At 37.1% G+C, this 15,822-nt stretch overlaps 1 protein-coding gene across 4 annotated transcripts in view; it reads right to left on the reverse strand.

Moving 5' to 3' along the window:
* Positions 1–15,822, reverse strand: part of Scaper (S-phase cyclin A associated protein in the ER) — a 366,393-nt gene that overhangs the window by 191,479 nt on the left and 159,092 nt on the right. For all 4 annotated transcript variants that reach the window (XM_059267924.1, XM_059267922.1, XM_059267921.1 and 1 more), the window contains exon 22: positions 14,955–15,020. In XM_059267924.1, coding sequence (XP_059123907.1) covers positions 14,955–15,020 — 66 coding nt within the window. The remainder of the gene's footprint in view (positions 1–14,954; positions 15,021–15,822) is intronic.

A 15,822-nucleotide genomic window follows, 5' to 3' on the forward strand; every position in this document is an offset into this window, starting at 1 on the left:
GTAAGACCCTATTGCTGAAGACACCACAAACTTCAGATACTGTGGATGATCAATCTGGTTTTATGATCTTGGAACCTCTTCCCTGAGGATTAGTTCTCATAATATCAGAATGAGCCATGGAAGTTGCCAAGAGAGAAAAGCATTCAGCACTCCTATCCCAATTAACACCTTTGAACCATAACAATGACCAGAATGGCAACATAGTGCAATAGTGGCACTTACATCTGGGCGGTAACCAACAGCCATTTAACTAGATTTAAGATCTGCTCAATAGGAGGGAATTCATACCTGGAACTCTAAATCTAGCTAACTACCCATGACTGGTGAGGCTGGAAGCTAAAGGAGACCCTACTATTGTCATTTTCCTAAACTAGTATAACCGCTAACTGCTTTCTAAATAAGTAGCTTAAGTGTAACTCTGTTGTGTGATATTTTGATTGTGTTCTGACAAATAAAGCTTGCTTGGAGTCAGAGGGTGAAGCTAGCAACTAGCTGACCAAAATTAAGCATAGATGTTTGGAGGACTATAGACAGATAGGAGACAGGAAGTAGTAAGGCAGGGCTAAGAGGAGGATCCTGGCCGTTTTGGAGGAAGAAATGGAAAAGGTAGGAAGTCACTAGTGGCTGCTCCCCTGCTCCTCTGATCTTTCAGGTTCTTTTCCAACATCTGACTCTCGATTTTTATTGATAGAAAATAACTAGTTAAGGCTTCATAGATCTCAACTCTCATTTTGCTGCTGGTATCTCTTGTTAAGGAAAAAACGACATCATTTTCTGTTTTTAGAGAACTATGCAAACCACACACTTAGATGAGTATGTTGGATGTACCTAATGTTATCAACTGTTCTACTACTAAGCATCTCCTCAATGGAGCAAGCTAGGAATGTATGCATACTACTTTACATTTATACATCTATGTTTATCCATATATATTAGAAAACACACATTTTCATAATCTAATTCAACACCAGAGAGTTTTGCTATTTTTTTCTGGCTATATTAACTGTTCTCTATAGTAGTTAGCAACCTGTCTTTGACCACTCCTAATATATTTACATATTTAGCCAATTATCCTCCAAAACATATTGTCTGTGTTACTGTATATATGCCATTGTTCACACTAGGGCTTTTATTGCCCATTTGGGGCTCTCTGATGCTCCTCATAAATTTGAGTTTTGACATTGTTTGCCATTGCTTCCCACCTCAACTCTCCATCCCTCAAATGGGCTCTGGCAAACTTTCCTAAGATGTCTTTCCATAGAGAAGCTCCATTCATTCTTATTGGATTCCCGTTAGCAGACCATACTGCCCTATTCCATATCAAAGTTTCTACATCAGACTACTCAAGTGCTGATACCCTATTGTAACATGGTTGCTTCACTTAATGGTTAAAGTGCTGGTTTTCTTTTGAAAGAAGGACAATAAACCAGATTTTTACATATAATCAGGAATAATTTTAAAGGAAAAAATTTTACATGTACTATTTAGTTACCAAATTCATATAGAAAAGGCAGGAAGAATGTCTGACTCTTTCCCTTTACTGATTTTATTATCTTCCAGAAATAATTGACTTTTTTGAATGTTAAAAACTCATGGCTTTCACTTGTTTGCTATGTTTCAATCAATCAGTACAAATAATTATCCTTCATGAAATTCTAACTGCCCATCTTTTGCAAGGAGACTCTTCAAGTTGATGCCTGAGTTCTTTAATAATATAACAGTAGTCTTTAAGACCTTCCTTACCAGATGTGTGGCAATGTATTCAGATATGGAATCTCCCAATTCAATGTATCTTTTTTTCTTTTTATGAGAAATGATATTTCAGGTCCTAAATCTGTGAGCATTAGTGAACAAAACTGCCATTAAGTCACTGTTTGTAAGTCTTCTTAACAGACAAATCTAGCAAGTCAGCATATGTGTGTGTGTATGTATGTGTGTGTATGTATGTGCATGCACACGTGCATATACATTCATATATACATACATGTGTATAAAGGTGTTAACACACATACAAAAATATATAACATTCAAAATTAAAAAAATCTTATAAACTCATATGAATTTTACCTGATTTCTACTATATTCGACCAACCTCCTTTATTCAAGATTGAGAACTCCATTTCTTTGGGGAACATTAAGTTAAAGAATTCTAGTCTCTAAGATAGAAATCAAGTCTGACACTCTTAACTTGGCCAAGGACCCATGGTTGAGGATGTCATAAGCCCAAGGAGAGAACTTACTATTGTTATTCTGCTAAATGGACATAGTATTAAACTGCCTCTTAAGTATTTACCTTTGTACCCATATATTAGTGCATCATTTAACACTCAACAGAGACGCTTCCTTTTGTAATAGATGACAATCACAATAGGAACCCACAGGAACAGTCAACATGAAGAAACAAAGAGACTAAAAAACTGTGGTGTAATGAACTCTACACAACTAGATCACAATTCCTCACAACAGTATGTTCTCGACAGGGCAACCAGCAGGAGCAACAGCAGCCTATTTTTAAAATACCTTCACTCTTCATATCAAAACTAAGGGGATAAAATTCTTTTCTCAACCCAAAGCTCAGGGATAATCCTAGAAGATGACATAGAAAGATTTTAAGAGCCAGAGAGAGTGCATGACAACAGCAACCATGTTTTCCACACATGACAGGGCTGTTGCACACAAGAATTCACAGCAGCTCACAGTGCCCGAGCGTTAGTACATGACTATCACAGCAGCCACGCAGGCAGGCATGGCATGGCAAGCATGGCACTGGAATAGTAACTGAGAAGCATATGTGATCCACACACATGAGACAAGGAGAGAGAACTAATCAAATGGTGTAGGCTTTTGAGACCTCAAAGCCCACCCCCAATGACACACATTCTCCAACAAGACCACACCTCCTAATCTTTCTCAACTACTTCCACCACCAGGGGACCAAGTATTCAAACATTTGAGCCTATTGTGATCATTCTCATTCAAACCACTACAGAGGGGGTCATGACATTCTATGCCTAATTAAGGAACTATTGGTAACTGAGGGCTGCTGGGAGAGGGAGTCAGTTTCCTTAAGGGATGTGGCTCCATGTTCCAGTAGACTGGCAGTACTGAGCAGACTCGGTAGGTTGAAAAAAGAAAAAAGAGCACATAAAGTTGAGAAGGAAAAGTGGTGAGATGCATCATCTCCTTTACCTAATATACAGATACACCAGCCCCAGAAGAGCAGTACTACTAAAATTGTCACAGGTACAAAAAATAAACTTTGGGAGACATATTTCCTCACTGTTCCAAACTTTAAACACCAATGCTACAAAATTAGTTGAACTATAGTTATTTTATACATAGTATCTTTCTTCTGGGAATTGGATAATTTTAATTCTAAAGAAACTCTAAACTCAATGCTTATTCTTAGACCTTATTTAATGTGTTATTTTGATTGTCTGAAGTTTATTCACTTTCAGTTTTTATTCCAAATAATTATTTTTGTAAAAGACAAGTTTTTAGTTTACAGGAATATTGAACAAAAGCTATTCTAGTAGTTGTTAAGATCTAAGAAAACAAAATGTGTACAACTGCCTACAGGTCTTCAAGGGTAAGCAATCACGCTAAAGCAAGAATGAAAAGAATGATGTTCTTTTCATTTCGATATGAGGACTGACAACATTTTAAAGTATGCTGCTGTCACTCCTGCTTGTTGCCCCTGGGAATGGACTGCTGTGAAGAGCACACAGGCTGTGAGACTAAGGGGCTAACCACAGCAATTCAGTTGAGGAAGGAAAGTAGCTTAAGCTACAGCCCAGCTTCTGAAGCCTTGGCTTCCAATCCCACGCAGAAAAGGAAAACTGGCAACAGTAAAAGGTTTCTAAATGCAAAGACCAAACATTAATTTAAAATTAGATACATAATGAATACGAGATGTGCTTACCCATTTAGTAACATGTGACTTCACTGAAGCCTTGGTTCTCAACACACAATTTGCACACTTTGCATTGCACATGCTATCATACCACATAAAACCAACAAAAAAATGACATGAAAAACCTTGGCACTGATTCAGGACTACTGTATGTCATGAATTACAGTATTTTTACACAGATGAAGTTTTCTGATCTCATATGAATATAATGCTTTAATTATGGAAAACACACAATTTGCAAGTGTCATTCCTCAGCATTAAAACATCAAATTAAAGCAGGTTTTTTTTGGGTAGAATGTTTGGTTTTTAGTACTGCTGTTTGAGTTGCTAACTTAAGTTTCACAAAAATTGTAAAATGAGTTTTGTCTTTGGATTAGGAAAACATTTCCAACATTTTATAAAAAGGCCCTACATATACTCTTGCCATTTTATGTTACTTATTTACTTGAAGTGGTAGTCTCAGAATTAAGAATTATAAAATAAAAACATCAGTCAATTCTGGAAATGGCTGAAGGTGCTCTATGTCCTTAAGCATCAAATATTCAGCAAAATTTTAATGCCTTATGTAAAAATCAACTCCATATCATTGATTGAAATGCTTTCATCTTTAAAGAATGGTAAAATAATACATATATCAAAGAATTGTTTTAAACTAAAGATCTTTATGATTTATTATCAGTAAGCATTCAATTTCCCTAAATAATTGAAACATGTACATACTCATAGCTCTATAAAAACTCCTCTAGTGAAAAGGAGTCACATGTGGAAAGAGTTTAAGAAGTCTTAGACGGGGTAGCAATTTTGGAAGTAGAGAACAGTGGTCATATTCTGAAGGGAAAGGCAATCTGCTAAGGAATTTTAAAAAGAGTATGAAAAATAAGAAAAAGCTTCCATATTCAAGATGTATTTGCCATTGCCTAAAATGAGCAAGATTAGGAGGACTAGTATTAGGAGTTTCACTTCATACATGTTTATATAAGGGGTCCAAGTGTATAGACATCAAAGTCAAATACTAATTAAACTGGAAACATGGAGTTTGGGAGAACAGTCTGGATTAAAAAATAAATTTAAGCTGGGCGGTGGTGGCTCACGCCTTTAATCCCAGCACTGGGAGGCAGAGGCAGGCGGATCTTTGTGAGTCTGAGGCCAGCCTGGTCTACAGAGCGAGCTCCAGGAAAGGCACAAAGCTACACAGAGAAACCCTGTCTCAAAAAAAACAAAAAAATAAAATAAAATATAAATAAATAAATAAATAAATTTAAAATCCAGTACTATTTTGTAAAGCTATGAAACTAAAAGATACTACCAAGGAAGAAATTCTCTAGCTGATTTCCTAGACCTCAAGAAGATGAGATGGTACCAAAGATACTAAAACAGAGAACAGTCAAAGAGGAGAATTCTCAGAGCTTTATAATAGAACTACATTAAAGACTTTTAAAGAATCACTTTGTGATAGCTACCATTTGTACATTCATCTTCCCATAGTTACTTGGGATGTAGCCAGGTGACTTGCTTTGCAATTTTATTTTCTTCACAAAAGCAAATGTGACAAAAGCAAAGGATTTATAAGGGCTTATATACAGGTGTTTTTATTCTGTTGTTAGGTCCAAAAGATCTGGCTTGCCTATTGGAGGAGGTCCATTCAACAATGAAAATCAGTTGGCTAGTATGTGAGCAGGGCCCCACTGAGTGTTAGACTCACAGTTGAAACTAACAACAGATAATCAGAAGCCAAGGAAAGCATAGGATTCCAGAGGAGTAGATCAACTGTGTCATGTTCTCTATCAACCACTATACTAACTATTCTATACTCAGCTCAGGTTTTGAAACTTCTACCTAAGAAGGTAAGCATGTGACAAGTTGCCAACTGAATTGTTTACAGTAATTCTTTCTTGCAAATCAGTGAGTTTATAGCAAGATGTGTGTGTGTGTGTGTGTGTGTGTGTGTGTGTGTGTGTGTGTGTATGTAGCACGAATCTTAAAAGGTCATATTAATAAAAACAAACCTGGTGTCAGTTATTGGGGAAAATGCTGAAAGATCAGAGAAACAGAACAAGCCACAGCTACCTCACCTCGCCAATTCCTCAGCTGTTTCCTCAGACTGGAAGCCTCTGAATCCTCATCCTAATGGATCTCAGCTGAACTGCTGCTAAAAGCAGTTCCTGGTCCTCATGCCTTATACACCTTTCCGCTTCCTGCCATCACTTCCTGGGATTAAAGGCGTGTGTCACCATGCCTGGCTGTTTCCAGTATGGCTTTGAACTCACAGAGATCCAGACGGATCTCTGCCTCCAGAATGCTAGGATTAAAGGCATGTGCTACCACTGCCTACACTTATGTTTAATATAGTGGCTGTTCTGTCTCTGAACCCCAGATAAGTTTATTGGGGTTCAAAATATATCAAACACACACACACACACACACATGGAGTTAGGTCAAACACGATTGTGTGTTTGTGCTTATGTACACACATGCACACACACACATACCATGTACACATATACTTATTAGAAAAAAGACTTAAAATATGAAATAAGATACTTTAGAGGAGTGGAGTGGAAATACATTTTAAAAATAAAGACCACTGAATGATGAGTTTGTTGAAAACATGGATAGGCTAACTAGTGTGCCCAGCTAACACCAACTATTGTCCAGTAAAGCTTCATTTGTATTATGTGAAAATCAGAACAAAGTCACAACACATACTACATGTGGCTTTTTGAACTATAAAGTTCTAGCCTTAAGGTTCATAAAAATCTAAAATATTTTACAATCTGAACCCTTGTCTGAATGTAATATGCACTCCTGGATTCAGACAGTAAGAAAATGCAGATAAAAGAAAAGAAAAAGAAAAGTCCTAATTTAAAAGTTAGAAATCACTAGATAATATACAATAACCACCACAGGCTTATGTTTGACCATTTGGGTCCTAGCTTGCTTGAGGTGCTGCTTTGGGAGGTTGTATAACTTTTAGAAGGTAGATTCTGCTTGCCTGATATGGGTCAGGGAGGGGCACAGAAGGACTGGACGTTCACAGCCTGACTCTGATCCTGCCTCATTCAGCATTTCTTGATTCACCAAGATGATAATCTCATGCCACCACAGCTGTAAGCAGCTCCTACCACAGTGCCTTTCCCACTATGGTGGACATAGCCTTCAACTGCAAACCAAAGTAAACCGCTCCTCTCTCCATTTGCTTCTTATCAGGTATTTGGCTGCAGTGTCTAGAGAAATAACTAATACAGCTGGATAATAAATATAAGTTATAATAAATATAACTTTTTGTGCTTTGGTTAATTAGGTAAAAACAATATGCAAATACAGAGATCTGCAAATCATTAATAATAAGATAATTCAGGACAACTGGCAAAATACTTAAACATAAGAATACTTGTGATAAGAATATGTATAAATGAGCTCCCCACCCCCGTCACCAAACCAACCATCCTCTGCGACACCAGTGACCACCAGAGCCATAAGCCCACCCTGCACCGACTGGAAACAGGTATGGCCCTGATCTCCAGACTGAGCAGACCACATCTCTAGCCCCTTGGCCCCAGGGGCACATTCCATGCCCCTCCCCCATCCACTGGAGCCCCAGGGACTGGCAGCTGCTTCTTCCCCTGCCACCTTGCCAAGCCAACTATCTCCTGCGGCACCAGTGACCACCAGAGCCATATGCCTACCCTGCACTGATTGGGAACAGTGACCACAAGAGATCTAAGCCCCCTCCTAGACCAATAGGGAAGAAGAACAACCACAGGAGCCAGAGGCCCCCCTGGATCAATTGGAGGAAGAGTGACCTGGAGCCCCACCTGTTTGAATTAAAGGAAGAAATGGGTAGACGGCAGTGTAAGAACACATTAAACAACATAAAGAGCAACATGGCACCACCAGAACCTAGTGATCCTACAACAGCAAGACCTGAACATCCCAAAGCAGATGATCCAGAAGAAAACAACCTTAAAAACAACTTTATGTAGATCTCATCCATTTCTCTGTCATTGGGCGATCCCTGTGTCTTTCTTAGGGTCCTCTTTACTAGGTAGTCTCCCTGAAGTTGTGAGTTGTAGTCTGATTATCCTTTGCTTTACATCTAGTATCCACTTATGAGTGAGTACATACCAACATGAGCAAACTGGACGTGGGGGGGGGTGATGGAGGGCAAGGGTGGGGGAAAGAGAGCTTAGGGGAGCAGGAGGACCCAGCTGAATCAGGAACAGAGTGGGAGAACAAGGAAAGACACCTCAACCTCAAAGACAGACATTACCTCAGAGTAAAGAGTTGGGAAAAAAAACTTTCCAATCAGATGGACCTAAGAAATAAGCTGCTGTAGCTATCCTAATATCTAAGAAAATAGACTTCAAACAAAATCAATTAAAAGAGATGAAGAAGGGCATTTCATATTCATCACAGGAAAAATCCATCAAGAGAAAGTCTCAATTCTGAACATTTATGCTCCAAATACAAGGACACCCAGATTTGTAAAAGAAACATTACTAAAGCTTAAATCATGCATCAAACCCCACATACTAATAGTGGGAGACTTCAACACCCCACTCTTACCAATGGACAAATCTGCCAAACAGAAACTTAACAGAGAAATAAGGGAACTAACAGATGTTATGATTTAAATGGACTTAACAGACATCTATAGAACATTTCACCCAAACATAAAAGAATATACCTTCTTCTCAGCACCTCATGGAACCTTCTCTAAAACTGAATACATACTCAGTCACAAACCAAATCTCAACAGATACTAAAAATTGGAATAACCCCCTGTATCTTATTGGATCACCATGGTTTAAAGTTAGAATTCAACAAAAACACAAATTACAGAAAGTCTACAAACTCATGGAAACTGAATAATGCTCAACTGAATCACCACTGGGTCAAGGAAGAAATAAAGAAATTAAAGATTTCCTGGAATTCAATGAAAATGAATGTACAACATACCCAAACTTATGGGACACTATGAAAGCAGTGCTAAGAGGAAAGTTCATAGCTCTAAATGCCTACATAAAGAAGTTGGAGAAATCTCACACAAGCAACTTAACGCACACCTGAAAGCTCTAGAACAAAAAGAAGCAAACCCACCCAGGAGTAGATAGCACAAAATAATCAAACTCAGGATTGAAATTAACAAAATAGAAACAAAGAGAAAAATACAAAGAATCAATGAAACAAAGAGTTGGTTCTTTGAGAAAATCAACAAGATAGACAAGCCCTTATCTAAATTAACCAAAGGCAGAGACAGAATATCCAAATTAACAAAAATCAGAAATGAAAAGGGGGACACAACAGACACTGAGGAAATCCAGAGAATCATTAGGTCATACTCAGAAAGGCTGTACTCTACAAAATTGGAAAATCTAAAAGAAATGGACAGTTTTCTGGATAGGTACCACATACCAAAATTAAATGAAGATCAGATAAATAATTTAAACAGACCTATAACCCCATACAGAAATAGAAGCAGTCATTAAAAGTCTCCGAACCAAAAAAAGCCCAGGGCCAGATGGTTTTAGCACAGAATTCTACCAGAATTTCAAAGAGGAGCTAATACCAATAAATTGTTTCACACAATAGAAACATAAGGAACACTGCTAAACTCTTTTTATGAGGCTACAATTACCCTGATACCCAAACCACAGAAAGATGCAACAAAGAATGAGAATTACAGACAAATCTCTTTCATGAACACTGATGAAAAAAATACTCAATAAAATACTAGCAAACCGAGTCCAAGAACATCAAAAAAAATCATCCACCATGATCAAGCAGGCTTCATCCCAGAGATGCAGGGGTGGTTCAACATATGAAACTCTGTCAATGTAATACACCATATAAACAAACTGAAAGAAAAAAAATCCACGTGATCATCTCATTAGATGTTGAAAAAGCCTTCGACAAAATCCAACACCCCTTCATGATAAAAGTCTTGGAGAGATAAGGGATACAAGGAACATACCTAAACATAATAAAAACAATATACAGCAATCTGACAGCGAACATCAAACTAAATGAAGAGAAACTCAAAATGATTCCACTGAAATCAGAAACAAGACAAGGCTCTCCATATCTATTCAATATAGTATTCAAAGTTCTAGCTAGAGCAGTAAGACAAAAAAAAAAAAAAAGGGAGATCAAGGGGATACAAACTGGGAAGGAAGAAGTCAAACGTTTGCTATTTTCAGATGATAAGATAGTATACATAAGGACCCCAAAGATTCTACAAGGGAACTCCTTCAACTGATAAACACCTTCAGTAATGTGGCAGGATACAAGATTAACTAAAAAAAAAAAAATATCAGTAGCCCTCCTATATACAAGTAATAAACGGGCTGAGAAAGAAATCAGGGAAACATCACCCTTTACAAAAGCCACAAATAACATAAAATATCTTGGGGTAACTCTAACCAAACAAGTGAAAGACCTGTATGACAAGAACTTTAAGTCTCAAAAGAATCCTGTACAAGAAAGGAACTTCTAGAGGCATCGCCATCCCTTACCTCAAGCTCTACTATAGAGCTATAGTAATAAAAACAGCTTGGTATTGGCATAAAAACAGACATGTGGATCAATGGAATCAAATTGAAGACCCTGACATTAATCCACACACCTATGAACATCTGATTTTTGACAAAGAAGCCAGAACTGTACAATGGAAAAAAGAAAGCATCTTCAACAAATGGTGCTAGCATAACTTCTTCAACATGTAGAAGTTTGCAAATACATCCATATCTATCATCATGCACAAAACTCAAGTCCAAGTGTCAAAGACCTCACTATAAAACCAGTTACACTGAACCTGATAGAAGAGAAAGTGAGAAGTAGCCTTGAATGCACTGGCACAGGAAACCACTTCCTAAATATAACACCAATAGCACAGACACTGAGAGCAACAATTAATAAATGGGACCTCCTGAAACTGAGAAGCTTCTGTAAGGCAAAGGACACAGAAAATAAGAAAAACTGCAGCCTACAGAATGGGAAAAGATCTTCACCAACTCCACAATACACTGTACCCTTTATCTTTCACATTTTTTCACACTAGATTCCACACAAGAACGTTTTATTTTCATGGTAGTGGCTTATTTTAATTCAAACAAAGAGCTTTAGTTTCATTAACTTTACTACAAGCACTGTTTAATCCTTCATGGATGAATAAAACTCCACATTGTTTATATCACATTTTTGATGATGTCAGTTGAGCTGATGCTAAGTGATGCCTGCCATAGCATGGCTATGATGAACTACACCATGACAACTGTGAGCATAGAGCAATCCTCTATAGGAAACTGGCTTTGGTGTTTGAACTGTATACCCAGAGCTGTACAAGGTATCATGTTAAAGGTCTATCTTTGTTATCTGAGAAGTCTTCATGTGGGTGGACTCATTTACTTCCCATAGACAGAGTATAAGAGTTTCTTTTCCCTACATCTCATGTTATTGTTTTCTTGGTGACAGCCATTCCAACAAGAAAAGAGAGAATCTCAGTATAATTTTTCCAATATGGAATGGATGAAGATACTGTAAGGTGTCCTATATATTTAATGGTCAGGTGTATTTTTCCATGTTAAAAAGCATCTGTTCAGTTCTATTGTCCGTTTTTTTCTTATTGGATTATTAGGTCTTGTAGAAATAATAATTCCCATCAGATAAATAGCTGATAAAAATATTTTGTATTTTGTAAGCTATCTTTATTGTTTCCTTTGCTGTGCAAATTTTTTTTGTAATTTCATGAAATCTCATTTGTCAATTCTTGATCTTATTCTCTGAAATAATGAAATTCTATTTAGACAGTCATTGCTTATGCCTATTACCTGGAAATGTTTCCCAATGTTTTCTTCTAGTAGTTTCAAATTTCTGTCATCGTATTAAAGCAGGTTTATTTTATTTTTGGTCCCCTCCACATGTTTTGAATTAATTTTTGTACTGGGGTAGGACGGGTAGGAATCTAGAGTCTGTCTTTTACATTTCAATAGCCTGTTTTCCTAGCACTAGGAGGTGAACAGATTTTCTTGCCTATATCTTTCTTGGATACCTTAGAAAAGAATAAACAGTTCTTTAGGCTTACTTTTGGATCAACTATACTATTCAATAGTCTGTATGATGGTTTTTATTCCAGTACCAAGATGGTTTTGTTAATATACCTCTATAATATAGTTTGAAATCAGGTGTTGTGATACATCCAACAGTACTTGTGATATAGGATTTATTTGGCTATTCAAGGTCTTTGTTGTTTCCATATGAAATGTAGGATGTATGTTCTATTTCTGTGGTATTTTGATTGAGATTGAATTAAATCTGTATATTGATTTATGTAACATGGCCATTTTAACAACAGTCTGTCAACCATGGACATGAGAGGTCTCTGCATCTTCCAGTGTCTTCTTCATTTTCTTTTTTCAGGGCCTCGTAGGTTCCTCTATGGAGGTCTTTAATGTCTGGTTAAGTTTATGCCTAGGTGTTTAATTTTTTAAAGGTTACTGTAGGAGAGTTAGCTATTGGTATATAGAAAAGCTACCAATCTGTAAGCTCATTTTGTGTCTTGTTACTTACCTGCCAGTGTTTAGTACAGCTAAGAATCTTCTGGTAGAGCTTTTAGGGGCTTTCAATGAATGGGATTATATCACTTGCAGACAGGGCACTTTGACTTCTTTTCCTATTTGTATTCCTCTTATTTCTCTTTCTTGCTTTACTTCTATGGCTAAGATTTCCTCTTGTTCTCCCCCTTCTTCCCCCTACCTCTTCAAAAAGAGAAGTGATAGTGGATACTGACTTTCAAGAAAATGTCTTTTGTTTTTTTCAACATGAGTCCAACTTTAGCTACAGGTCTGCCATAGAGAACCTTTATTGTATTGAGGTATTATCCTACTTCTTGTTTCTTGAGGTCTTTATCAAGACAGAAAGTTGGATTTTGTGAAAGGCTTTTTCTTCATCTTTTAATATATATTAGTATAATACATTATATATTATGTTTACCATGCCACATATGTTGAACCATCCTTAAATTACTGTAATGAATTCAACTTGATCATGATCTTATGATTTTTTAATGTGTTTCTAAATTTGGTTTATAAGCACTTTTTAGAGGACTTTTGCGTTTGTGTTTATCAATTAAATTTGTTGATATTTTGATTTTGAGCTGTTATGTCTTTATCCAAGGCACTACTGGCTTCATAGAATGAGTCTCTAATTGTTCTTTCTTTATTTTGTGGAACAGTCTGAGAAGTAATGATGCCAGCTCATCTTTGAAGATCCTGTAAGACTTGGCAGTCAACCTGTATAGTCCTTAGCTTTTCTTTGTTTGGAAAATTATATTATTACAATTTCAATTATTTTGCTATGCAGACTTCAGGAAATTCATGTTTTTAAACAACAAATCTGCAAACTGCTTGGTGATGAGGTGAGTGTTGTTTTCTTAGTACTGCTCACTCTTCCCTTTGCCCCTGCCAATGCATTGAGACTTCTGTCATTACACGTCCTGAAGATCTACCTCTTTTCTTGTTCTGCTCACTTAATTTTCTGGTTTCAGTTTGTTTTTAAATAAGATTGTTAGTACATAGCTGAAATTACAATGTATGGTCTTGAGGCTCTTGGTTTGTTTCTTTAGTCTCATTCTCTACTCTCTACAGCTGGGGTGGCTGCAAGCACTGGAATAGTCTTTCTCTCCTTCAGTTTCTCTTTCTGAAATTTTCTGTTTTTAAAAATGCTTGTGACTGTTTGTTATTGAAATATAAGTGCCTTTCCACTATCATCCACAGCCCAAACAGCTTTCCAGCTGTTTTCATCCTATTCTACAGAGTAACTAACATTAGTGATTGGCACTCTACCAGTCCACTATGTCCATCTAAATCACCAATACCTTTCTGGCTCCCAGGGTATAGTATTTTCTCTATTAATTTCCAGGTATCAGATCATCAAAAGGCAACAGTGGGTAGAGGTACTTGGACCTGGTACACAAAGGAGATGAATCCAGAGACAAAGCACAATTCCATCTTTACAAAGCACCAGCTTATGGATTCTCCTCTCCCTCCACTGAGAATCTATTTCAGTTTCCACTGGAAACTAGACTTCTTCCAATTTCAAGAATTTATTTTCTTCTGTTTAAGTTCACTATACTTTTTATAGTGCCTGAAGGTATAGACCTTCTTCTCTCACATGTACATCAAATACTTTTAATTATCTTCTAGCCATTTTAACTGTATCCCACAGATTCTGATTGTATTATTTAAGTTTCCATTCATTTCAAAAGACTTAAAATTTTCTTCTTAGACTTCATAGCTGAGTCATGCATTGTTTAATCTCATTTTTTCTACAAGCATTTGTGAATTTTCCAATTACTTTTCTGGGGCACTTTCATTATAATCAGAGAGCAGATAGTGCATTGTGGTGATATTATGTTCCCAAAAATATTGTGCACCCAATAAACATATCTGGGGTCAGAGAACAGAACAGCCACAATATTAAACACAGAGGTTAGGCAGTGGTAGCACACGCCTTTAATCCTATCACTTGGGAGGCAGAGATCCATCCAGATCTCTGTGAGTTTAAAGCCACACTGGAAACAGCTAGGCATGGTGACTCACGCCTTTAATCCCACAAAGTGAGCCTTTAATCCCAGGAAGTGGTGGCAGAAAGCAGAAAGATATATAAGGCGTGAGGACCAGGAACTAGAGCCTGGTTAAGCTTTTAGGCTTCTAGCAGCAGTTCAGTTGAGATCCATTCGGGTGAGTTCTCGGGAGCTTCCAGTCTGAGGAAACAGGATGGCTGAGAAGTTGGCCAGACCCTTAGGATTCGTACTACAGTGCATCATTTCTGCTCTTTCCAATTGTGTTTTTATCTCAAATTCTAATAAAATCATCCTCAAGCTTCTGTTTGAAGCCATTCCTAAATTCTTTTTATTAACAAGACTAAGAACTCCAAAGGGAACCCCAATTTCCCCTGCAACAGCATGATAGTTCAGTTATAGTTTTTTTAAAAGGCAAAAACCAAAGAGAAATATAACTAAAATATGGGATAAAATACTCACTTTGCTTTATAAGGTGAATCAGAGCCAGAATTTTTGGTTTCCACTAAACTCTCATATTCTTTAGCCCTAAAGAGAAAAACATTTTATGATTATTAGTTATTTTATATCCAAATATAATGATCCAAAACTTTAGCCTAGTTTTTCCTTTCCCAGTACAGTATCATGCTGTTAATGTGACAAATTAGTTCATTTTTAAAATCCTTTCCTGAAATGACATCAAAGCATTCCCGAGAGACTGAAAACGCATACTCTCTCATAAGATATAGATTGGATTCAATAAGAACACTTCTGAATTTTTATGCTTGATTAAGAATCATGGTGATAAAATCTGAAAAGCTCTATGATTCCAACAAAATAGTTGAGGTGGGTAACTTTCTATGCACCACAAGAAATACATAGTCTAAAGTTAAATACAGGTAAATACTTAATTTCAGAGACAGAATGTAGAAATAAGCTAATCTGACCCTCAAAGCCTTGTTCCTTTGTTTATAATGAGTACACAGTAAAGGTCCATATAAATCCATGCTGCCAGTTCTCTGCCACTATCTATGTTCAGGCTAGTCTAGAGCAGGAGGTAATATCCATGATGAAGAAAGGTTGAGACTAAAGCAATGGAGTGATGTTGAGATAATATAACCATTCCTCCCCATCAGTTTTTTGAAAATAAAAAAAGAAACTATTTGTTGTGTGATATTTTGTTTGTGTTCTGACAAGCAAGCTTGCCTGGAGATCAGAGGGTGGAGCTAGCCATAGAGGCCAGGCAGTGGTGGCTTACACCTTTAATCCCAGGATTTGGGAGGAGGAAGCAGGAAGATCAGGAGTTCAAGGCCACCCTGGGCTACATGAGATTGAACCAGTCTAAAAGAGA

This window comes from Peromyscus eremicus, chromosome 7 (assembly GCF_949786415.1).
Source record: "Peromyscus eremicus chromosome 7, PerEre_H2_v1, whole genome shotgun sequence".
NCBI lineage: Eukaryota > Metazoa > Chordata > Mammalia > Rodentia > Cricetidae > Peromyscus > Peromyscus eremicus.